The following is a 26778-nucleotide window of genomic DNA, read 5'->3' as shown; positions in this document are numbered from 1 at the left end:
AATTGCGATAATTACCCTCGATTGTTCGCGATCTCATTTCTTCGCTGTTTGTCCCGAAGCCATGGACACAGAGCGCGTAAAACACTGATTTTTTACTATCCACTCTCCCTTTCAAATTGATCCAATCATAAATTATAATCAGACACCAATCATTCGGATAAAACCATGAAATTTATGAACAGATCGATGGACATGTTTCTTTTAAATGTGACAAACAGTTGAATACAGTGATAGATAGTAATATACGTGTTCTTTAAGTAACCTGAACTCGACAGACAGATAATATTGACAAGTAGAACATCATGATCTATTATGCGTGCTAGACAAGCGTCATTCAATGCGCCATTGTTCACCACGCGATACTGTCTGACATGTGATATTTTATCTACGATTTGACAATTAAGATCACTCTAAAATGACATTGTGACATGTTGTTAGACACCTTTTCCCTGTCACTTACAGAGGCGCTAAAATGACACTGTCGTTAAATGTTAAAAAGTAATAAACAAAATAAAATCTCGATACTAAATAGATCGCTTTAACCGGCTTGTGGAGCTATATGATGGCAGCATTCGGTATCGAAACGAACTAATTTTTCCTTGCGAAGGAAAACATTCAGTTCCAGGTTAGGGGTCGTCCTCAAATTGCGTAAGGCTTTTTGTGGGAGGGGGTCCCGAATTTCTTACGTTTTCTTACAGTGGGGAGTCAGGTAGCGTTTTACGTAATATTTTTTAACCTAATTTTTAATAAATACAAATTCTATCGTTAATGTTCCAGAAAAGTAGCTTTAGTTTAAATTTCCCGAAAGCGAATTAAATGAGTTATATAAACCTTTAAAAGAATTTTAATAACTGAACAAATTCAATGTAAAAAATATTGTGTTAGAAGGGGGTTGCAATATCAAATATTACGAATTCTTATACTGGGGGTGGGAGGGGGTAAGAAATCGTCAAAATTACGCTCAAGCAATTTCAGGACCGCCCCTTATATAATAGTTTTTGAGGATGCTGCTTTCAAATTTGTGGTCACTGTTGCAAAAACAGAACCTGAGTTTCACTCCTGCAAACAACGGCCAGGATTTTGACATCAGCAACCTGGAGAACCTCTAAAACATGATTTTTACTTTTAATCTACGTAACTAGTTGCTATTCTTGCAATTCTTTTACAATATTTAGAAGAACGCAACTTTGCAAAAAAACATTATTTTGGTTAGTGCCACTGAAAAGTATAGTTCTTTAGCTTTAATTTCCAGTTTGACTCGTGTTAATACGATGTCTGGTTCATAAGTTATGAGGGAAAATACTGCCCCGAGTCTGACTCGGGTTGGTCCATTGTGTTACGGCTTGGTTACCCCGAGTCAGGCGCGGGTTAATGCGCAGGCTTCTTTTCTGTACACTGAACGAGCGAGGAGTCATTTCCCATGGCAGTTTTTAACGGATCACACTGTGCTTAGCACAGCACGGTAATGGACGAGCAACAAGTGACGAGGCTGAAATGTAATTGATCTTTCAGGGTTCAAGAGACGGATGGCTCTTTCTTCGAAAGTTTCACCGCGTTATCCTGGAAGCAGCAGAATAGAAGGCTCGTGGTTCTTCAGGAAGTGGAGGTCAGAGCGAAGGAACCACCACCCCCGTCCAGAGACAGCACTTTGACGTCCTCACAGTACCGTTTCACCAAAAAGGAGGTAAGACTTTGTCGAGCACTAGAAAACCTGCAATTCGCAAATTCAAAAATTTAAAACACTTGAACAAGGATACAGGGACCTGTAAAGCCAGGGGCCATCCTTAAATTACGTAAGGGTAACTTTGGCGATTTCCTACCCCTTTAATCTCCAAGTATAAAAATTCGTGAAATGTTATATTCCAACCTCTGCCTCCTCTTTCCTATCGTTGTATTTTTTACATTGCACTTTTTCAGTTATTAAAATTCTTTCAAAGGTTTATACAATTCATTTACGCCATATCGAAAATTAGGATTAAGTCATTTCTGTTTGTAACAGAACGTAAGAAATTCGCGACCCCTTCCCCGCCAAAAAGGCCCACGTAATTTAAGAACGACCCCTAAGTGGCAACGAATATGAAGTCTTTGTCAAGAATTCTGTAATAATACTTTAGCAACCCTATGAACGACGAAAGAAATTTCATTACGTAGTAGAAAAGATTTTCAATCTCGATTCCATAGCCACGTATGTAGAAACAGTTCCCGAATGGAAATGATCTTTCAGTATCGTGCAAGGCTGGAAAAGTCGAGTTTAAAACGCAGACCTAAAAGCATTAGGAGACTAATCCTATCTCGTGTTTAAACCACTCTACCTTCACGTCCTAGTAATTCCGAAAGTTCGCTACACGAAACGCAACTGGTGTAAGCTTCCGGTTTTTACTGCTCGCGCGGCGCGTTGCACGCTCGCCCTACTAAACGCAAAAGCTTGTACCCATCTACTATCATTTAAAACGCGGTGCAGTTGTTAAACACTTCCAGTTGGCGTAGCAAACCTCGCGGCTCATCGAATTTAATTGCACGGGCACTTTGAACAATTCACTTCCCTGCCAGGGTGTTATTTCTGCCAGGAAAAACTAATTATCCTATAGAAAGTTACACGTTCCGCGAATAAAACATTAACCGATTTTCATAGTAGCTATTTGGCAAAGTTGACTGGTCACGTAATTATGTTTCAAGAATTTTATAATTCAATTTCGTCGAAGGTGATTTTCTGAGTTACTTGTTGGCTGCTTCTACTAACTTATTTTACACTCTATGGTTTTGTGTGAAATGCCACCAGTTTGTATGCCAAAAACTGCTTCTTGCATCTCGTACAGCTTAAAGTGTCTTCTTTGAAGAGCTTTCTGGTTAACTTCCCTTGCATCGCCAGGGAAGGAAACATCGGTCTCTTCATTTTACGTTGGGCGAGAACGTTCGTTAATATCAACGTCAAAATTGTTTGCGAGTACATCCCTTTGTCCATGCAACACCACACTTTGTCATCTATCATAACACGTACGGCATACCAGTAACGTGGATTGCACGCGGCCTAGTAGTTGCAATCTGCTTGAAATATTATGCACGCTTGGCCAGTTTAACTGGCGCATGCTTCGATCAAAACGAAAGACAGCCGTTCTAATGATACTGCCAGTTCAACGTTCGTCAATCGGCTAACACTGGCGACACGTGGTTTCCCGATTACGCTTGGAAGGAAGTTTCACGCTCTCTAAAATATCGAAAGCATCAAATTCTAAGTTAACATCACGTCGTTGCTTTTTTTCACTGGTTTCTTTGTGCCGTAGCATTGTAATAATATGTTTAACATATAGCATTTAATAATATATTTAAAAATACATACATAAACTGACATCCTCCGGAACATCAGTGTTTAGGTGCCTTGAAAGCGGTCAGGGGTGACACTACTTTGTACGTTTTGTATATGTGTATATATTTGTAAGCGTAATCAACGTTAAGTGCAACGATTTGTAACCTAGTAGTATGTTTTTCTTATTTCTTCTTATGTTTTGCAGTAATTTATTTAAATGGTTGTACCCGTTAATAATAATAATAATAATAATAATAATAATAATAATAATAATAATAATAATAATAATAATAATAATAAACCATGTATATATTTAATAAGAATATATAATACAGACACGGACAATAAATTAATCAGTAATGATTATAAAATTTACATAACTTGAAGAAAACTTAGGTATAGAAATTGGTTCAGCAACTATGGAGGTGACAATTTTACTTATATTTATTTTACGTTCTGCCCAAACTATTTTCACATAATTATCTTTAGTATTTTCTCTAGAACTCTTGAACTATAGACACACAATTACTGTACGATATTAGTTTTTAGTAAAATCGTGGAACGGCTGGTATATTCTGCTTCAAAAACCTCTTTTCTACCCAACGCTTGGATCGCATATTGTGACAGCCAGGATAATCCTACCTTTCGCTGGCCATCCCTGGTGTATAAGTAGATTATTGGATTCTAAGTCGACATCCCCTGGATTACCTAGTGCATCAAAGTCAACCTGGAACCCGGGTTCACGCGATAACGTAAAACTGGACGATGATAGAGTGCTTTGATAGAGCTACACAACAGTTGATAAACGCATCACACGAAACTCGTAACGTTCGTAAAGCTGCCGGAGGATACCTAATTGGAAGAAGTTTCCACTCTTAAACAAACCTGGCATGTGTTGCACATTCGAGCACTTCAAGCTTTTAAGGTCAGAGGTTCCTGCTCATTTAGCTTTCGCAGTTACAACTTTTCGGTCTCTGCAATTTCGAGATCAAAGCTTTTTTCTCTTATAAAGCTATCGGGGTCAGACTTTTTCCCCGGGATCGTAGTCCTTTTTTTTTTTTGCATGACCTTTCGATATTACAGCTGTTTGCCCTCTCGCAACGTTCGAGCATTCCTCCCTCCATCCAGCTTTCGGGGTCAGGATCTTTTCACACTGAGTTTCCTTGATTAAGAGCATTTAGTCCTTGAGCTTTCGACATTGCAGCGATTTACAATTAATATCTTCCATCAGTGAATTTTGAGTTCAAATTAAATTATCATTAAAAGCTTTTGTAGGAATAGGCATCGTAATTCCTATATGTTCGGTAGCCTCGAAAAAAAGGGGGGGGCCTCGCGATGGGACTCGAACCCACGATCTTCGGGTCCTCCGCGCTACTAATCAGCCGCCTTACCAATGTCGCCAAAGCCGACCTTCCGCGGTCTCCTATTCCGGGTTCCCTCTTATGGGGGTTCCTGATCTCACACTCCTGAACGTTCTTGAATTCTGTCGCTGAATGTAGCAACTAATTGTCGACCAATCCAAATTCCACAATTTACTCTAACAAGGGAAGATCCCGAACCCGTAAATTTAGAAAAATCTGAAACTTTGTGAATATGTAGAGAATTTCCTCCTGATTACAACGCAATTTTTGTTTGCTGCCCAAATTCACTCTACGGGGGTGTAATTAACCCTTAAAAACCCGGTTATTTTCCAAGTTTGTGTTATAACTCGTGAACTGTAAAATATTTTTACCAAATGATAGATCTAATTAAAAGAAGTAATTTTTGTCGCGAAGCTTTTTCTCTATCTCTTCAAGTTCGCGAGTTATAACCCAAAATCAGAAAATAGCAGAATTTCCAGGGGTTAATTTCACCCCCTTCTAGTGTATTTAGGCAGCAAAAAAATTGCGTTGTAATCACAATGGAAATCCCTTACATATTTACAAAGTTTCAGAATGTTTTAAAATTTCGAGTTCGGGATCATCCCTTGTAAGTTGTCTAAATCTCTACTTACTCTAAACGAATACTCTAACAGAATTTTACCTACAGTAGCTATGTCCCCATTGGTCTTCATCCTGCAGGTTTCCATGATCGTAAGCTGGTGTTCCGTAATGTAACCGATCGCCGTATTGTCTCTAAGAAAACGTGGCGCAAAAAGCGTCCCATGGCGAGGCAGGAATAATAGTGGTCCCGTTTCGCCGCGCGATGCAGAGGCATCCCGTCGAATCGTTAAGAAAATCGCGCAGCACTCGTCCCAGCTTCTTTTCCCCAAGGAGACACGAAGCGGATTCTTCTTCTTCCACTTCGTTAGGGAACGGAAACGCGATCGTTTTCCGCTCATTGTTCCAACTGAAACTTGTTACGGCTTCTCTTCCGCGCCTTGTTGAACCGGAGAGACGTGGGAAATTATGCTAGGAGTGGGGGAAACGAAAAGTTCGTACGAAGCGAACAGTCCAATTATCCCTACTTGTCCTATCGCCGTGGTCCCCGTGCCTTTGATACGCGAGGAATGATCTTTGATACGTCGTTCGTTAAAGGAAGCCGTGTATTTTTAGAAAATCAACGACTTCGTTATGTCCCATTCAACTTGCGCCCTCTACTTCGCTTCCCGCTTACAACATTTGTGTTTTATACTTCCTTTGAGAGCCAGGTGAGATTTTTTCGAAATTCAGAAGACGCGTCTATTAGACAATAGTTTTCAACGTCCACGAATGGCGAACGTTTCGCAAAAGAGAAATAAAACGCGATGGAGATGTATGCCTGCAGAGGATAAATATTTTGCGACCACCAATGACGGTACAGGCTAGCTGATACCATTAATGTCGGCTCGTGTTTGATTTCTGCTCCGTGTATTTGCGTCTCTGTGTGCGCGCGCGTCACATCGTCCCTTGCTGGACAACTTTATAACCATTTGATTTATATCTTCCACATTGTTTTCTTGCGTCGAGGCTGTTATTCGAGAAGATGATTGAAGATAGCGGCCTTTCATCGTTGAATCTTTTAGTTCGCCCGCGGTGTTTTTCAATGTGCTTCTTTAACGCGTGCTGATTATCTTTACCGATAAACAGAAGGTTTTTCCGCGACTATCGTCACAAACAGAAGGGGGAATGTAATACTCTGCGATATAAGCGTATAATGTTTACCGTAATTTCGAAGCTCGTCCTCAAGAAAATATTACGCTTTTCCTTCGGAAGGATAGTATAACATGAAATTAGTAAAATCGTATGAGTTCGTTACATGTAAAATTCATCAACTCGAATCTGGCATTTGCACGGTTTAACATTACAGGGTCCGTGTAGCTGGAAATCTGTGAAAGGTCAGATTTCAGTGGAATCCTCCGCGCATAGTCGGGCGGTCTGAGCGGTTACGAGCAATTCTACTTCGTTACGCGTTCAGATATTTTTCTCGTCTTTATCGCTCGGCCACTGGCACATTCGTTTCAACTGTAACTGTTAATCTCGCCGCCTTCCCCTTTTTCTCTTTCCCAAACTTTCATCGCTAACGTTTCCATTAATCCCGGACACGAACAATTCAACGCGGGGATGAAGGAAATCACTGAGGAATAAAGGACACGGCTTGCCAGCAATTTATGCATACGAGCCGGATTTTAGAATCTAGCGAAGCGTTTCTCGTCAGCCAATTAAAGAAAATAAATAGAAAATTGTGGGTTTATATACATCAAACAATCTTTATTAATCAAAGAAAATTAAGTGGGTACTGAGGATATCAGATTTATTCGAATTTATTGAATTTATCACGATTATTTGATCTATCTTTGTGGGGGGAACTCGTGACGATCGACAATGGCTGCGATAAAAATGATAAATTTGTTAAGACACCTTTGTTATCAACGAAAGGGAGATATAATTATATTTCTCTGTGTTATCCTATTACGAGGCTTCGCGTTATTATTTCTGATATTTTAATACATCAAACGCAGCTATGATGACAGTAATGAGAACATTAATTTCCACGGTAGGATTATATTTCCAGTACCGTACTTTACCCTGGAATATAGAGTTCAAACTTGTACAATCCGCGAGAGGCATGTCAAATTCTCATTCCTCAACTCCCACCATTACCCATCCGTTTTACCCGTCCTCCCTTTTCCTTTAAATAATACGCGGCTATAGTTCTGCAAATAAACAGAAATGTCGAAAGGAAAAAACTCGTAAACAGAACGAAACAGGACGGAAGCACTGTGCTAAAAGCGAAACCAAAAATCATAATTCCGCTTGTGCGTTTATATTCCCAGCGTTTGCCGAGAGAATCCTCGTGTTTCTGAATTTCCCTCGACATTTCAAGCGCGGAGAGAATCCGTTTTTAACCCCCGTTTACGGGACACGGGCGTAAAATCAAGCCCCTGCGCGTACTGCGACGTTAAATTGATAACCGGAATGTTGCAGAACTTGCAGCGCGACATCAGATCATTTGGAAACCAGCCTGGTACGATGTACGGTTTGAAACATTGTTTCAGCTGGAGCAGTTGTACATAGAAGTCCTTTACACGATCGCCAACACGGTGGGCGCCAGCACAGGACAATACGCGCACTACAAAGAGGATCTTTATAGGTACGCGCAAGAGGCATTCGGCGTTCCGCAGGATCAACATCGCCGTTATCTGAATATCGCTTCCGAGGAAAAGGTACTTGCCTCTAAACGTTCCTATTACCAGCGACGCTGAGAAAGGACAATGCTTCCGTGTCCTTCAGTTCCCGTGTGTCCGCAGGCCTGGAAATTACAAATATTTTTACGGAATTACGAATAGCACGTTCAAATGTATTTTCACTTGCTAGTGACTTCGAAAGGTGTACAGTGAACTCTCGCTATGGGCTCGCGCTCTGGGCTGGCTGCGAGCGCTTAAAGAATTTCGTCGACGATTCCGTGCCGCCGAAAGAGCGCATTTTTTTATTTAAATAAAAATTTCGAATAACGAATAAAAGCTAAAAAAATTATGCGTCCTATGTCGAATAACGTCAACTTTCGACGAATCAAGTAAATTGCTTTATTTGACGAATAAAGTTAATTTCCTTATTCGTCGAGCGTTTCAACTTTAGCGTCGAATAAATTTTTCAACTTTAACTCTAACTTTATATGGTGTCGAATACATTCTGGTCGAATAAAAATTACCTTTATTTGTCGAATAATTTAAAGTATAAGTAACTTTTATTCGGCCTGTTATTTAAATAATTATTTATTTAGTTAATGCCCAACTCTAGCAGACGGCAATGGGGAATAGCGGCGAGCGCTTAACGCATAGTTGAGGCGAGCCCTTAACGCATAGTTGAGGCGAGCCCATAGCGAGACTTTACTGTAAAACTGAATTTCAATTTAATCCAACTCGTTTAATAAAATATGACCTCAAACAATGTCCTTTCTGTATTCTTTTCTTCTTAAGTACTTATGGAAAGCAATATGCAGGTGGAGGTTTCTCTAAAAATTGTACTCATCTCTGTAAACATAGCTATATTAATATGGCTCTTTTTTACATAACTACTGCAGCCTCCCATTGTTGTCCTGAGCGTGGAGGTGGTCGAGGCGGAGGGACTGGAAGCCAAAGACGCGAACGGTGAGAATTTGTTGAACACACTTCTCCCAGAGCCATGCACGTTCCCACGAACCGTCGATACAGGTTTATCGAGCTGACAAAGGCATATATGAATTTCCTACAACAATCGCAAGTGTAATCCCGTCAGAGTCACCGATGTCAGAAACTTCGACGCGAGCACCGATGAAGGAGCGTATCTTCCAACTTGCGTGCATCTTTTCAATACTTTCAGTCTTGAGGTCTTATGCAAACCCAGTGATGGCGAATCTTAACAATTCTGGCAACGGTCTCTGCCACATAGATATTAATGCCAAACAAGTGTATTTAATTAAGATTAAATACAACCTTGATACTTGATTTGTTGAGAGAATTCTTTATTCCATGAAATCTTATTAAAGTTCCACCCTCAGATGACATTAAATACACTGCACTTGTTATTTCTCGTACCTGTGATAATATTGTTGTACCACGCGGTGCAGTAATAGCGTATCTCCAGCTGGAATTGTCCCAAATGTGAGTGTCTTCTATTTTCCGCAGGATTCAGCGATCCCTATTGCATGCTGGGAATCCAGCCGGGTAATACAGGTGCGCCGCTGAGTCCGCAGACGAATTTAACGGCGCACTCGCCCCATTCACCCCCAGCGTGGCCGCGACAAGCAACACGGGCCCTTTCCGACGGGGCTGAAACCGAGAATTCCCACCACGAGAAACTGCGGAAGCACCATAGGTAAGTCGAGGAAACGGGGCTCCCGTTTGGACAATTCGGTGATCGATTGCGCGTGCTCTAATAAATGTTTCTAATCTTCAAACTTTCACGTAGAACAAATGTGGATTTAAAATGAAAGTTTATTCTGCAACGCTTAGTTCTGGAAGTAGAACTTCGTTGGTACTTGGATCAAGACCACGCGTGGTTTGCAATTAGAATTTTATGGAATTTAATTCGTGTAGCTATTTAAGACTGATAATATTAGATTAAAAGCAGTTGCCTTTAAGCGTTCAAATATATACATATACTTGTTGCACAACTAAATTGGACGGCAATTGAGTAGAACTTAATCCCTGTGACTCTGCTTTAGCTGTATACCGTGATATGTAATTGAATAAAAACCTGCTCCCCATGAGAAGTTCGAATGTTCATCTTTCTCTAGGCTGCTGTAGAGATCGTTACAAATAAAGTATCTATACATAAGAAATATTAAGTCATAAACCATTCACGTAAATATACTTTTCAGGATGTTAACTCACACCACGGGACACTCCGGTCAGAACGGTAGAAAAATAGGTGATTTTTATGAATTTTTTATAGGAAGAGGTTATAACATATCCTAAAAAATGTTTTTGTTTTTTATTAATACATCCGTTATGGTACAAAAAAATTTTGTTTCATGTTTTTGGTCTTGATGCATTTTCCAGGTAGCGCTTATTGTTAAATGCAGCGTTGCCAAAAGGAGATGGCTAAACGGTAACCGCGATTGCAGAAGATCTAAGGAACCGATTAAAAAAAACCTTGACGCATTTGATTCGCAATTGGACTCGCTGTCGCATGAACCTGTAACATATTTTTTTGAAACACGGGATTCTTTTTTATCTGCACATTTATGCGTAAAATTACCTGTTTTTGCACTATTTCTTTCAACTGTGCAGCAATCATCGTAGTTTTGGTGTTTTTTTTACAGCGACAAAGGATAATGCGATAGCCATCGATATACATTTTACGAAATTTTCTCGATTTTTCATTGTAGACGATCTAGTGAGTGAATTTCATGGTTACCGTTTAGGCATCTCTTTTGGCAGCGCTGCACTAAGCGCCACCTACAAAATGCATCAAGACCAAATACGTGAAACAAAATTTGGTTTAGACCGTAACGAGTGTATTAATAATAGCCAAAAACATTTTTTACGATATGTTATAACATCTTGTAAAAAATTCATAAAATTCACCTGTTTTTCGAGTGTTTTGACCGGAGAGTCCTCTTAATATAACAAATAAGAGTCAGGTATACAGAAAGACTATTACGAACTCCAGATTACAATAGAAAACGAGATCAGCGTGGCCAAAAGACTAATAACAAATTCCAGCATTAAATTCTAACTAGCCAAACTTTCATTGCTGTCTAAAAAGAATTGCTGTCTGGACCATAAATCACTGACATCGCGACAATTACACGTTCACCAACCCCTAACAGCTCCACTCTGTAGCCGAAATGATAAAGTTACCGTCAAGCTATCGGAGTATACCATCTTCACGAACATCTTAAACGAATTACACTCCATTAGGGCTGGGAACAGCGTTCGTCCCCCAATTAATCCCATATTCACACCGAAACAATTCTCGGTACGAAGGAATCCATCAGTGTCCCACCTGTAAGTTCGTTTAACCGCCTGAATTCGAGCAAGTTACCTCCAGCCGCGGTAATTATCACCGAAGGAAAGGCACGATGCGTGATCGATTAATCCCATTACGAGGTGCTTGATCGATCACCCGAAGGAACTGCACGCCGCGCGGAACAGGGGGGTGGCCCGTTCTCCAGATGCCTACTCCACTGACACTTTCACAATGCGCCGCGATAACAATGAGCGCTTGCCGGATGCGGCCAGTTCCGTTTGCAACGGTCCCAGGCAGAATAAGGCCGTGGTGCATTCAGAACCGCGCGTCCCGCGGTTCTATCTCGCGGCCATTGTCTTTTCGTAGGCATCGAAGCTGGCCGCAGCGGTTAACTCAGTCGCGCCGCGACGACGCGCCAAACGAAACCGCCAGGCGTTTCGCGTTTGACCGGGTGCCATCTGACAGCGCCACGTTATCGTCGTTCCACCCCGATTGCAGCGAGACAACCATGCCGAACGTGGAGAAGCTGGCCCTCAAGCACCTGGAGACCCTGTGAGAACGATTCCCATGGAGACGGCGTCGCATTAGGAGTAGATCATGATTAATAATTCGGCTCGCGGTACACAGGTCTCCCAGGGTGTCTCTGATAAGTTGGATCGAGTGACGGGTGAAATTGTAGCGGGTTAGAGGGGTTGATAAATGTTCCGTGCGATGATAAATTGGATTTAGTATTCGGTGGAGTTGGAACCGTTGTTTGGTGAATATGGAGTGACCAGAGGCGGATTCGTCATGTGGAGATAGTTAATTCGGATATCCGTGGAGAGCGCACCTGTAATTTTTTTTGATAAAGTAGTTTATATTCCGAAATTTTTCCAGTAGGTAGACTGTATGCGGATACTTGAAAATATTGTGGGATCGGCAAGTCTCATAAGAGAGAGTCCGAAGTAAGAGATCTCGGAGGGTCGACTTTAGCGGAGTTGGTTAGGCGACTGACCAGTACTCAGAGCACCCAAAGACCGTGGGTTCGAGTCCCATCGACCCGAGGCCCTTTTTCCGCGGCTCCCGAACTCACAGAAACTACAAAACCAATTCCTACAATATCCTTCGCCATGTTATTATTAAAATTAGCCACTGCGAGTACAGAATCTGTTAACTGAGAATTGAAAACGCTTGCTCATTGTTCTCAGACAGTAATACACTGCAACGATGCTCGTATAAAGATTCAGCTAAAGTGTTTCCCCGGAGGTTGTTGAAAGTACCGTTGAATTTGAGTCTCTCACGTTTCGAAGGAAGAGGGCACAACGATAAATGACAGGGAGAAGTTATTGGACCCGTTCGAAATCAGTTTCAGGTTGTCGTTCAAGCGCAAGGATCACACGAGCAGACGCGAGCACCGAGAGTCCTTAAGCGGCGCGGTTCCAGCGAAGTTTATACGCGCGACCACGGTGAAGCCGCACACCCTGAGCCCACGATGGAACGAGAAGTTTCGTTTGTAAGCACCACCAAAGTGTTCCAACTGCTCCAAGGGGGGGATGGGGCTTGTCTGCCTTCTAATCGATGTGCAATCGGAAACTCATTATGCGTCACGCTTTACGTGGAATTAAAACGGATAGGCGGCGACAGCTAACGATTCCGTCTTCTCCTTTGCAGTGACATCGACGACATCAACGCGGACATCCTGCACCTGGATATATGGTGAGTCGTGCAGTTGAGAATATTTCGCATTGGGGGCGAGCTACTTGGTGAATCCAGGAAATAAGTAATCGTTTGAGAGGGCGGTCGTCAATTGTGCTTTGTGTATTATCGAGACTTTATAGGGGAGGATTCGGAGATCGAATCGATATTTATTTTCTGGATTGAGATAGTGTAAATTGTATAGCTAGATGATCATTGATGCAGAATGGATAATGTGTAAAATAGGTAATTTGCGAGGAGAATATGTCGCCTCTGTCGTTGACCGATACACTTTGCAGCTATGGTCACTTTTCTATTACTCGTTTCTTTTCTATTGTGCAGCACCACTTCCCCCTTAGCTACGCACTTATTTGCTCGCGCCATGGGCATTCGTAGCTTCTGGCTGCTTCGTATATGCCTATGATAGCTCGAATCTGCAATGCTTCTGCTTGAAAGCTTTAATTCTGCTTTCAATGTATGTACGTGTATTTTCCACTCGGAACATGTTTGCGTTGCTCTGACAGACATAGTTTCAGGGACCACGACGACGAATCCTCGGTACTCGACGCAGTTAGCAAGCTGAACGAGGTGCGCGGCGTGAAGGGTCTAGGACGATTCTTCAAGCAGATCGCGCAGAGCGCGAGATCCGGCGGTCAGGATGACTTTCTGGGCTGCGTGAATATCCCTCTTCAGGTACACGATTTCTTACGTTTCGTTTGCTTGTTTCCTTCCCCGCAAGTCTATTTAAATTGTAACCAGAACAAATCATTTTCCTCATACCTATCACTTTTTCTTTTTTAACGCTTCATCATCATTAATTGTGGACCGTATTTAACAACATCGAGGAAATCTTACTGTAAATGTTTCTCATAATAATTATTTTAATTTACTGAAGTCAGTCACTTCAGGGATTATTCTTTGAAAATTCCTTGGGTTTAGAGCTTCATGAATAATTTTCATTTAATAAGTGGTTTGTTTTTAATCATCAAACTTGGAGACAGATTATTTCAATGACCCAATGAGATGTTATTATTAAACATGTCAGTTCGGAATCAATAATTCCGAACTGACATTTTGCTATCTGGAGCATCATGGAGCAAAGAATCGGTCGTTTGTTACCAGGACATTCCGAGCACCGGGCTGCTTCGATGGTACAAACTAGAGGCCAGAACGCAACGAAGCACTATTCAGGGTAGAATTAGATTAAAGCTGTGGCTATCGACGAGGGCAGACAGGGGGACGTCCGAGGAGGACAACTGGGGGGAACTGAGGCAACAGGAGAGGCTTTACACGGTCTTTCTGAACCATGAGATGAATAAACAAGGGGTATGTGTTGCTCCTGGCAAACAACAAATTTTCATTCCTCAGTGAATCGTATCAACCCTCACTCGAGCACAACGAACAGAGATGGGCAAAATTTTTATTTAAATAAAATTTCGAATAACGAATAAAAGTTAACGAATTTATTCGACGCTGAAGTTAAAACTCTCGACGAAGATAAAAAAAATCGATTTGTTCGTCGAATAAATTCTCATCGAATAAAAAAATTAACTTTATTCGTGGAATAATCTAAAGTTAAAGTAACTTTCATTTGATCCTTATTTAAATAATTTTTTATTTAGTGAACGCCCAACTCTGATAACGAACCACTTGTTTCGAAAGTATAAGAATACCTACGGCAAGGAAACCCCACTTCAATCGCATCCAAACTAGAAATTCTATTAAACTCTTATAAACGCGGTACAATCTAAATTTTTTTGAGAAAAGGACAAACACATCGCAAGAGACAAAAATGTATTAATCAGAAGGGAAATTTCACACGTATTTAATTTCCGTCTGACGTGCCTGGTTCATTTTACTCTGTTTAGGAAGATTTCACGGGCGAGTTGCCACAAACGGCACTAACCATTCTTCATCAGCACGCCGTCCAAGGTGATGTCACGCAGCTGCAGCAAGCATTAGTGAAATGGGTGGCAACGGCCCGGCAGCCAACCTGCGATCCGAGGATCCTTCATCGTCTACTTCAGGTTTTTAACGAATATTTCACTAGCCATCGAAAGAGCGCATACCCCTCGTCCCTTTCCACACCCTACGCGTCGGTATCGCGCAATTTTCTTGAGGCGTTTCGATCGTGGCTGGCTTTGCAGGAGCTGGACAATTTATGGCACACGGACACGCTGTCCCGAGACGAGGAGCAATGTCTCGCCGACTCCTTCAACGAGTTCCTTGAAGTCACGTTGAAGAGAGTCCGACAACACCGAGTGCTCTTCTCCCCGTTGCATCGGCCGTCGATCACGAAGCTCGATTACTACCTTCGGTGCGTATTTTCTCATATTTCTTAGATTTCTCATCGAGAATCGTCCGGGAACTTAGTTGACCGGGCAAGAAAAATTACGTCACACTAGAAATTGCATTGGAGCTTATTCGAGACAGTGGTTTGGAAAAAATTTCAGGTGGATTCGTGTGATATATTTGGATGGCTGATTCTAGAAGTTCAATTGATTTTCTCATTACGAATTATACAGCAGTGGGTTTAAGAATTAAATTGTCCCAGTTTAGTTCATTTAGTATAAAGATAGGTATTCTCTGTCGGCCATACTTCAGAGGAAACATTTTAATCCTCTTAATGTGTCGTGGAGGTAGAATAATTGTGTGGATCGCAAGTAGCATGTTTTCTATTATGGGGTCTCCCTACCTTGATGGACGAAAAATGATGCGAATTTTGGGAATTTTTTAAAACAAAACCATTAAATATGTTTGCTTCCAGCTTTGTGGTTTTATTTGTCAATCTTTAGAGATTGGGAAAAAAAAAATTGTATGCAAAAATAGTGGTTATACCCGGAGTTATAGCGCTTCAAATAGAGCACCTTACCAAAATCATATGCGCATGTTTAGTTTAAAATCAGCCGTTGTAGTTGTCTGAAACAGAAAATTTAAAAAATTTTATAATGTGTACGAATGAGGCTATCGCCTGAACTATATTAAATAAGAAATACTGAAAAGTAAAAAAAATATATCAATGTCTAAAACAGACATCGATTTCTGCAAAAAAATTCGCTGTTTCCTTAAGTCGCAAAAGTCTAATTTTGCAAAAACCGACTTAGTTTTAATAACAACGGGAATAGGACATCTATTGAAGATATATACCAAGTTTGAAGTAAATCCGGTGATTGGTTTTTGAGACATCATGCTAACCAATTTGAAAAACATCGTTTTGAGAAAAACACGTTTAAAGTTTTAGGTACCGTCTATTTTAATTACATTTTTTTTAAATGTTGCCTAAATATGTACAAATATAGGCATAAAGTTTTCAATTAATATAATTTGGGGGTTTCTCTTAAAAAAAATCCCAAATATCGCGCTCCTTTTCAGGCCGTCAAAGTAGGGAGACCCCTTAAACGATCCATTTATTAATTGGTTGATACACTCTCTGGTTTGCAATAGCGTATAGGTAGTAAAATAAAGACCAATATAAGCACTCGAAATAAAAGAACACGCCCAGTCGCTGAAACACTACGCATTGCAGATTTAAGTGGGAGCACTGTAACTGTCTGATAAGTAAGGGTATTTCCAGGAATTTTTTCAAACAAACGATGCAAGTAAATCAATGCATTGCTTAGTGTATTTAATATGTACATACTGAAAGGTAAAAAGAATTTTTTTCAGGCAAATTCATGAATCCGTTCCCGGTATAGTGTTCGTCAAAATGTGCGCTGCGGCAAAATCGTTCCTCTGGCGTTGACAATGCTTTATCCATACGGTTAATCTAAATTCAAAGACACAAAAATATTTAGGAACTAGAAGCCTACGTCCCCTTTACGGAAAATACTATATCTCTGTCAATTTTACGAATTCCTTCATAAAATTCGGAGAGAGCATTCTTGAAACGCGTATCTTTCAGAAAATGAAAAAACAAAACAATCGATTTTTCTGATTTCTTAGTGTTCTCCCCCTTAAAGAATGCTTTAAAACTGACGGTATGTTGTCAAAGATGTCTAAACGATTCTCATTAACACTGGCTTCGCGGCACATTCTCTGAATACAAATTTTAAGAAGCGAGAGTTGTGTTTCGTGGTGTTGTTACTTAGAGTTATGCAACTTATGAAATACACATGCAGGAGATTTTAATTTGCAATTACATTAGGTCAATCTGAAATGAATTTTGCATGTGTATTTTTTTGGCTGTCTTTTGCAGATGTTTGGGACTTCTGTCGAACATGAGAGCCTTCCGTACGTGTTGTCCTTTCAACAAGGAAATTCGAGGGGAAATTATAACTGCCTTAAGAAAGGGAACACTTGATTGGTTAGTGCGACATTCAGTTCACCATCTTCTTTTCATTCTCGCCTTCTCGTCTGAAAAGTACGAGAGACGGAGGGTTGTTCGTTGTCAAATCTCTATCAAAGATGATAGAGGGAGATCTAATCTTTTAATCAAATATTCCTGTTCCCCGTAGGTACGAAGACACGAGGCAGCATACAATGTGTTACGATAAGGAGCCCGATCAGGATGCAGATAAAGTACTGCAGGACTTTACAAACTTGGTAACTGCATTACTGGTAGACTTGGAGCAGGGGCTGACGTATTATAACAGTCTGTTTGAAAAGTAGGTGCCTTTAAGCTTGAAAAGCTGCAGTTCTAAGCGTATAATAGCACGTGATAATAGACTTTCCACAATTTCATTTCGTTACTTAGCCGTTAAAATGTGGAGCACTAAATCCGCAGATGTGTATTCAAGAATTCCTATATGTTCTCTTTTCTTAAATCATATAACTCTTGAAACGAAAAATGGAAATGAGAAGTTAGAGCAGAAATTCTTTTTCGACAAGTGCGAAAAAAACGAATGGTTCTTCTTTTTTTATAGTTTTTATTGAAGAACTCTATTAATTCCTCTTCCAAAAGTGAAGCAATTATTTACGGTTGAAACTAACGGTTGTATATTTGAAAAAATGGTCTACTCTATTTGCGCGAGTGCTGTTTGCTTTTGCACGACCCCCTCCAAAAAAAAGAACATGTTGCGTCTGTTTACAAACGATAGATGAAATGTTGTGTTCCAGCACGAACGGCGTGCCGTATTTCTCAGCGGTGTATAAACAATTGGACAAGCTGGTAAGCAAACCGAGTGGTAAAAGTAATCCCTTCAGACGAGCGAAGGATAAACGGGAGATATAAAATATTCACTTGACAGTTCGCGATGATGCAGAATCAAAGCACACAATCTCATATAACACATGACTATATATTTTATTCACTGTTTCGCGAAGCTGTATGTGCTATGTTTGGCTTGTATGCTTTATGGAAGACGTCGATCGTGTTTTTTTTTTTCGAAACGTTCCACTCTGACAAATCCGAAGAGCAAATTCGTTAAAACAAAAATTCTACGATCCTTCCGATCTCTGACAAACAAACAACTCATTCGTCGTTGGAATTCATAGAAGATAAATTAGCAAATCCATGAAAATCAGATCTGATAACGACATAGCAAAATTACAATCAATTATCCCGCCGCATACTCTAATAATTAACTCCTCTCATCATTTGCGAATTCGGTCGACGTCCTTGCACCGAAATGACTACAGAACATGATACTCTTTATATATAGGGTGTTCCAAGTGAACATAAATTTCGAAGAGAAATATTAATTTGAAATAAAAGTCGTTGCTTAAGGGCTTCTAATAAAATACAGAGGACGTGCCATTAAGCTGAATGTTTCAAGGATATCAGTGACTGCAATTAAACGCGCGTATGTATACCGGCATGTGGAATGTTAATCGAACGATTGGCAGCGGGGACACCCTATAAATAAACAAATCGCAGTGACCTGAAGGCCAGGTTCCGAATGAAGATTGGACGACGTGTTTCTAATGTCCGTCAGGTCATCGCGATCTTACTGTACACGAGATGTTTGTCCATAGCTGGCGGAACACGTGGCGACACACATGGAGAACACTTCCGAGGTACTTTTTCAGCAGCACCACGAAATGTTAAGACCCCATCCCCTTTTTCTCTCTATCTTTCTTCTTCGATCTCCATGTATATGTGATAATTGAATTTTTCGCATCGAGACGCCCTGCTTTTATTTGCGTACGCTCGAAGGGGTGGATAAAGAATTCCGAGGAACCAGAACCGAGGGGTATCGGTGAGAACGGCTAACATAATTGAAGATCAGATTCGGAGTTGCATTCTCCATGGGTACGCGAATAAAACGGAGGGCGATTACTTTAGCTGGTAGCTTCTTGAAAGTGTTCCACACTATCAGCTCCTCTAGAGCTTTGGATTACTGAAGTTTAGAAGTTTCTGACATTGTAGAGGTTTGAGGGGTAATCTCAACGAAACAGGCGAAACTTTATCTCGACAGCACACAACTGCTTCCACATGGTAGAATGTTTTAGCTTTGTGTGTCGGTAATGCTTGATTTTTAGGGGATTGTCGTGTAGCTTTTTACGATTACATTCATTAGAGATTGGGCAACAGTGTAAGTAGGCATTTGCATATCCTCGCTGTGTCAATTTCGTTGCATGAAGTGAAAGGAACACGCTGAAAGATTATTTAATGGATGAAGACTTTGCTTTAAGGGGTAATGCCACTGTAGAGCCAGGAAAGGCAGCCTGATTTTAAGAATTTTTTTATGCGAGTACAGTGAATGGAATACAAAATTTGTTTAAAGGCCTTTATTGTGCATACCTTGAAGTATGATCACAATTAATTTTTTTTTTAATACAAAAGCCACAGCTCAGCAAAAGCAGCTTTTTCTGAAATAAAACAGTGTTCCGCGGCCGGAAAGATTTCTCCCTCAATTTTTTACCTAGAACAAAAAACCGAAAATTGTTGAGTCCTGTATAAGATTATCTCGGGAAGTGCATGAAGAAATTAAAAAATACTGATTTTTGTAAGAATGGCGCGCGATTGAACAAAACACGGAACTGTCACAACCTCGAAATTGTTGAGACGTTTGGTTCAACCGCGTACTATTCTAACAAAGAACAGTATTTTTTAATTTCCTCGTGTACTTTCCGAGATGATTTTATATAGAACTCAACAATTTTTTATATTTTGTTGTAGACAAAAAATTGAAGGAGAAATCTTTCCTGTCGCGAAACACTTTTTTTTAGAAAAAGCTTTGTTCGTTGAGCTGTGGCACCGTCATTTTGTATTAAAAAAGTGAAACAAAAAATTGTGATCATACTTGAAGGTATTTACAAAAGGCCTTCAAACAGATTTTGTATTCCATTCACTATATACTCGCTTAAAAAATTCTCAAAATCAGACACCCATTACCCCTTAAGTTGGATGTTTAATTCGACGAATTTGAGGTAGTATTATGAGAAGAAGAATGAACACTAACAGGTCAATTTCTAATAGATTTTCTACTAATCTTCCTGCTTTACCCTCTTTCATCCCATAACGACATTCGCGAATTTCTTTCTTATAACGTGCGCACCCAAACTCTTCGCTATAAGGGTGTCCCAATTTCGCAGAATAGAAGTAAAAGTAAAACTTGTGTATTTATAGTTCCAGCTCGTCCCCATTTGTACAGCGTCGCGCTGTGATTCTCTAAAATATCCCAAAGGAAACTTGATCCGTGGCTTTCGAATGAAGATGTCCCCCAGAATCGATCCTACTTCCCACGTAAACGTGCTGACGCGAAACACGTAATTCTTCACCGAATCTTTCACGGGACGCTGGACACGTTAAGGGCCAGGCGGGAGCATGACGTTGCCATTTATTGACAGCCCCTTATTTCCAGCTGGTGCACGTTTCTCATAGGGCGACGTGTATCCCGCGACATATCACACACACACACACACACACACTGCATGGATCTTCCACGTAATTTGGCGAATGCTGCACCGAATATGTGTACATCGAAACCCATGCATGCGCTCGGCAGTTCAGCAAAGTAACGCATCAGTCGCTGTTTGCTGTGCATCGTTTCTTAAAAATTGTCGGGCCACCTTGAGACACAGGAATTCTAAGCAATCTCGTCGTGCTTGATCTCTTCGACCCTGGCGAGATTAGCTACCCGATTTTAGTTTTTAAAATTCGAGTAAGGGGAAGCAACGTGAATCGGATTTCCAAGAAGATTTCACTTCTTGTTTCAGGGTTCTTGTTCATAAGAAGAGTTAAATACTACTATTTAGGTATTATTAATTAAATATCCCAGGGACTCTGAATCCTTAACAAAGCTTATTCTATGTAAAATATCAATTATTTTAATTAGAATCCACAGAAAAGCGTAAAGACAAAAGGAGAAATTCGGTTTCCTTGTTCCTGAGAATATGAAGCGAAGCCGTCAGTGGATATCAAGCACCCCGAGTAGATTTCTCGCACTTCCGGCAGTGTACTTCCCGCACAACCTGTTAACTGGATCACTTATAAACCAAAAACAGCCCCCGAGTCTCAAGAAGTGTCATTTAAGTGGTCACTCCGGTTAGACGGGTTGAAAGAATCGATTTTTTTTAAAACATTTTTCGAAAGTACATATCCCCGAGAATGTACTGTTAAATTTTCGTGGGAAAATTCAGATTATTTTAGCTTCTACGGAGGCATTTTGTAGGGAGCGCAGAGGCTCGGGCTCTATAGATGAAAATTTTGAACGGGTTTTTCTCAAAACGTCATTTCTTACATCGTGGAAATAAAATCTCAAAATCTATCGAACCGATTGCTTTATAAATTTTACTGCTTATTCTGGGGGCTGCGACCAATTAATTTCATTGAGTCTAGCCTACTTTTAAAATCGAAAATAGCAAAAAAAAGCCGAGAAACATTTTTCTTTCAATTTGGCCCGCCGTTTGGTAGTTTCGAAGATAAATCACTAATTATAATCCGAGGGATAGCGACAGTCATACTGATCAAGAATCTGTTTGTATTTTTGTGTTCGGGTAAGTCTAACAGCTGAAATCGCCTTCACGAGCGAGGCATAATTTTTTAAACACACATATCATCAAGACCGCTTTCAAAAGCATTTTAGAAGAAATAATTTTATTACTTTTACATTTTTTACTTACCGCAAAAATGTAGTTTAATAATATAAACAAGTTTTCTTCCATTTACTATAATTATTTTCGTCGCAATAAAATCGCTGAATTTATCGGCGCGCTAACCGGAATGACCCCTTAAGAACGCTTCGCCATTCCATGTACTTCAAACACCGCGCAAGCCAACCCCTCTTTCCAGATACTTTTGAATGCCGGTTTTCAAAGGACGAGTCGACCAGTGTTGCCCAGTTAGCAGGTGAAACTGTTCCCCTCGACCTCCAATTAACTTTTTCTCTATAGGCTGTAGTCCACCACTTTCGCGCAAGTTTCTCGACCAGCCCCCCGAGCCACCCTCGAAACAATCGCGGAGGCCCTGACCCTCGCGACCCCCGTCCACTTGGTAGCCTTAATCTCGCCCGATCGCTGCGAGTAAAAGCAACATATTTCCTCGCACACCCGTCGGCAACGACGCGGCAGGACGCTAGAGTATCGCTTCGTAAACGAGTTACCGCGGAAACGAGCCGAGTTTCGAAAGTTGCCAGCCGTCCAGTGTATTCCTCGTTCAACGCTTTACCTTTCCGACCTGGTAATTTTCTCGGCCGATGCGCGACGAAGCCCCCGATTCGACAAGTTTCCTGGCCCCGTGCACCTGCTCCCAACGTTCTTCCATCATCCGCGAGACGCGCACACGAAGTTTCGTCGCGAACTCGCGTTTGCCTTGCCGAGGAATTTGTTTCTCTTTAAGGTTGGAGCTTTGGTGGGGCTCTTCCCACGAGACACTTTTGTGAGTCACAAATTATCTTGGGTTCGATTGCCAGAGACCAGAAATGGGCGAAAGTTTTATCTAAATATAAATTTAGTAATTATTTACGATACATATTTCAAGATGTGTTAACTTTATTTAAAAACACGCGTTAACTTTATTCGACGCAAACATTTTTAACGTTTATTCGTTACTCGAAATTAAAGAAATTAACTTTAATCGTTAAATAATCTGAGGCTAAAGTAAGTTTTATTTGATCCGTTATATAAGTAATTGTTTAATCAGTTAATACCCAACTCTGCGAGAGACGAAGCTGGTTAAGAAAAAGGGTGTGAATGTACCAATGTGCTTTATTAGTGTTAGGATTAGAGTACTTTATTTACTGGTAGTAGATTTGTAACCGAATTTCAAGTGTAACAAGCGTACACAGCTAGTCCTGCGTGTCTGACCAGTGACAGAGCGATTCTACTTGTGCACCTCACGCGGTGAGGAAACAGTTGGCGCGTTTAAACTTCATAGCTTAAAAGAGAAAGTTTCCCTTCCGGCTTTTAACCACTAGTTTTTCATATGAAGTTGATTAAGCGGGGCCATTTTATTCGTCAGGAAATGGCCAACGTTCGTACATTCAAAGAACCAAGATTTGAACGGAGAAATGCACAGGGCGTTGGCAATTATTTCAAAACGCTCCGTAATAATATCGATAAAGTTTCACTTCCATCTGAAACTTTAATTCTACAGACCCTTGGTACAAATTGAGAAACTACACGGTATCGATATTTGTAGCACCTGCGGGGGTGTCGACACTCAGAATTGGCGTAGTAAAAAAACTTGCGGGAAGTGAGAAAGTGGCGGTAATGTAAATGATGGAGCATTGGTAGAATGATTCGATGGAGAATTTCTTCCTTGGATCTAATCGCGAGAAATACGTTCCATAGATGCAAAACGAGCTGGGAGCAAGGGTCACCATCGCCTGTCTCCAGCTTCCTGGCCAGAACGCGGATGAAGAGTACGTGCTGCCACCGGGGGCGGAAATAGGGACGCCGATGTTCGAGTTGTACCTCGCTTTGCAGGATTTTATAACGTACATATCACTTAAATTATCACTCTTCGCATAGAGTATTGTAAGGAGAGGGTCTTTGATAAATAACTTTTCCCATAGTAGTCATTTCTCTCAAGGGTACTAGGCAGTCGTTTTTGTCGAAAATGGAGCATTTGTTTTTCAATCAATTACAAAGAAATAATTTGAAGTTGAGGCTTGTTCTTTGGCACAATGTTTATTCACATTATTAATTTTCAACATACATCTTTGTTTCGCCCAAAATATTGCATTAAGTATACATAGATGACGCTACAGGTGGACCATTAAAGAAGCTTATTAAAAAAAAAATTCTTTTGTTTTGCAGCGATTTTTACGAAACCAAACGCAAGTCAGCGACCTGCTCGTAATTTTTTCTTCAGAATAACCCTGGTAAAATTGAAATGGTAGCTTCGAAATGGTAAAAATGAAAATGGTAGCTTCGAAATGGTGATTTTTAAAGACAGCTAATTTTTTTTCATAAAGAATAAGAGTTTTTATTAACTTCAGTTTAGGTTCAGGCCGAAACTACATATTTTGTTAACATGCTCGGATTTGATTTGAATCAATCGGAACCTCCGTTTTTCAGTTATCACTGCAAAACAATTCAAAACAATACATATATTTGACTAAACCAACGTGTTCTTTTTATTTTAATAAACTTTGTGTTAAAGAACAAGGTTTGGCTTCAATTTCGACTAAAACGACTGCCTAGTACCATTAACGCTCTAACTCATTATTATATTAATTTATCTTACATTAATTACTGCATTATTTATCCTATATTAAATACCATAGACTAACTTACACTGGCTTCTGATACTTCGAGTTCTTATTGCATTTGGTATTCTCACGGCCGCGACAAGGAACGCCTGTAAGATGATCTTAACGTCGCGCGGTGTAGATTGGGAAGAGTATCGACAGGCGTTGCGCCGGCATTTATTACCGGTGGGAATGCTACGCCGAGGCATTCTGGTTGCCATTCTTCAGGCATCGCGAAACATTCTAGATTCCACAGTATTCATGTTTCAATATAACCGAGGAAATAAGTAGGTACCTCGGGGGATCTGAAGAATTCAATATGTATCTCGTAAAATGACTTGAGAAGTTAAATATTTTATGGCTCCAAGAGATTGCGAATTAAACACGCTATTATATCTTCAACTCTGAGCATCCCTTCAGCATTCCGATAAAAATCACTACAATTTTTCTCATTTTACTTTCCCTTTCAATTTCACTTCCTTACGTTCACTTGTTCCCCTTGTCGAAAGTAATCACGACTGAGGTGAAAGCATTACTTTCAGCATGAAGGAGAACCTGCCGCAGTCCGACCATAAAACTTTGGCAATTTGCAAGTATTACGAGTGGTTCAGACCAGCTGTCGACAAATGGCTGGATCTGGCTAAATTGAAAGCGATCCAGCGTGTAAGGAAATCGGCCGAGCTCGATCGTATCTGCACCGGTGAATACATAGTGAAGCACTGCACGTCTGCCATAGATGTTACCGCGTGCTTCTATCAGGTACGTCGCGCAAAAGGGGCACTGTAAGTTCGCACAATATAGTCCACGAATATATCACGTATTGGGGGGGGGCTGTAATAAATGTTCGCAGATCAAAGAGTTTTGGAAAAAGTTGACGTGGCCGGACCTGCCCGGATCTTACAACTTGGTCCTGAAAGTTGTCGACGTGAGTGATCGATAAACACTTTCTCCCCATTGCATAATTATTTAATATTACATCAGCTCGATAAACGCAGGTTTCTAAATTTGTCCGACTGTAATATTGACAAAAATTCTCGTACATCTTCAAAATCATTGAGAAATGAATTCTCGTGAATATTAAGAGATTAAACCACCTTGGCCAGGTCAAGAAATACCGCATCTCTGGGAATTTATTTCTACGGAACAAAAACACTGTTGTCTATTAAAATTTTTCGACAAGGATAGAGACAGCTTCGAATAATATACACAGTTTTTTTTTCATGTTTCCTTTAAAAGCAAATATGGCAGTCGAGAGTATACCACGTCTGAGGTTGGACGGTGTACGTTATTTTTTATGAAAAGTCTTCTGAAACAGAATATTAACATAGGAATATTGAATGAAACTAAGTTGCCTGTCAATCTTTTCGATTTTTTGAAAAACAACGAAATAGTACACTTTCTAGCAAAAAGCTTAGCTTCGTGTGTAAGAAAATGCACCTTTATTTATTTACGCGTAAATTAGGTAAAAATTAAAATGTCGAAAAAATTCAACATCGGCCGATAGACAACTTAGTTTTATTTAACATTCTGCTGTTAATCAGAAATAACGTACACCGTCCAACTGTATACGACATGGCAAGCTCTCGACTGCCATATTTGTCTTTAAAGAAAAATTAAAAAAAAAAATTGTATATATCATTCAAAGATGTCTCTGTCTTTATTCAAAGATTTTAATCCACAAAAGTGTTTTTGTTACTTAGAAATAAATTGCCAAAGATGCGGTATTTCTTGACCTGATGAAAAGTGAAAGATGTAGTAACTCAAGTTACCCCGCATAACTTCCCGAACGTTCTCAGTGCTATCTGTCGACTGATGTTCTTTCCCTGGACGTGCCCCCCAGACTCATTTCTAATGTAGCGTTCGCAATTTCTCCGAGCTGTTTACTTATACCACAGGCGATATGCAGTTCAGCGGCGTACTACGCGGAGCTCACTCACCAGAAGTTGGCCGACAGCGGTTATTACGAGGAGTCGACTCCCTACAAGACTACAGACGAGGTAATCGCTCAGGTAGAGACCGCTTCGCATTAGTATGACACGACACTGCTTCGCGAAATAGCTGTAGGTGCGTCGAGAACACTTTGCAACGGGAACGGGTGACGTTCTTCCTCGAGTACACTTGCACTGTGCCTGGCAAAACGTAGAGCGTAGATGAGCCTAAGATTGGAATGACGCAAACGAATGATCTGCGTTTCCGCGGTCGTGAAACGGCACCAGGGAAGGCTTTAGACTCCAGTGGTGCGCATACAAAAATAATGAAACCAATTCTCTTACCTTCGACCCGTCTATCCCCGTCAAACATACCTCAACTACCTGTGCATCTTTCTAAACTGAAGGAGCAAGGTTGTTAAGTATTAAGGGGTTACGCCACC

The 26778-nt window shown here is 40.6% G+C and overlaps 1 protein-coding gene across 4 annotated transcripts in view; it reads left to right on the top strand.

Annotated features, from left to right (window-relative positions):
• Nucleotides 1–26778, top strand: part of Unc-13-4a (BAI1 associated protein 3) — a 139364-nt gene that overhangs the window by 103801 nt on the left and 8785 nt on the right. For 2 of the 4 annotated variants that reach the window (XM_076810922.1, XM_076810912.1), the window contains exons 4-21: nt 1513–1684; nt 7761–7928; nt 8786–8852; nt 9369–9558; nt 12503–12649; nt 12808–12852; nt 13368–13524; nt 13954–14157; nt 14700–14858; nt 14979–15148; nt 17027–17134; nt 17286–17435; nt 17887–17938; nt 18745–18786; nt 23506–23651; nt 24950–25166; nt 25258–25332; nt 26303–26416. In XM_076810922.1, the coding sequence (XP_076667037.1) occupies nt 1513–1684; nt 7761–7928; nt 8786–8852; nt 9369–9558; nt 12503–12649; nt 12808–12852; nt 13368–13524; nt 13954–14157; nt 14700–14858; nt 14979–15148; nt 17027–17134; nt 17286–17435; nt 17887–17938; nt 18745–18786; nt 23506–23651; nt 24950–25166; nt 25258–25332; nt 26303–26416 (2383 nt within the window). The remainder of the gene's footprint in view (nt 1–1512; nt 1685–7760; nt 7929–8785; nt 8853–9368; nt 9559–12502; nt 12650–12807; nt 12853–13367; nt 13525–13953; nt 14158–14699; nt 14859–14978; nt 15149–17026; nt 17135–17285; nt 17436–17886; nt 17939–18744; nt 18787–23505; nt 23652–24949; nt 25167–25257; nt 25333–26302; nt 26417–26778) is intronic. The other 2 variants (XM_076810929.1, XM_076810939.1) reach the window with 2 other exon arrangements.

The sequence above is a fragment of the Andrena cerasifolii genome, chromosome 1 (assembly GCF_050908995.1).
Source record: "Andrena cerasifolii isolate SP2316 chromosome 1, iyAndCera1_principal, whole genome shotgun sequence".
NCBI classification, from domain to species: Eukaryota; Metazoa; Arthropoda; class Insecta; order Hymenoptera; family Andrenidae; genus Andrena; species Andrena cerasifolii.
Note: the sequence above shows the minus strand (reverse complement) of the source record. Positions and strands in the feature narration are given on the sequence as shown.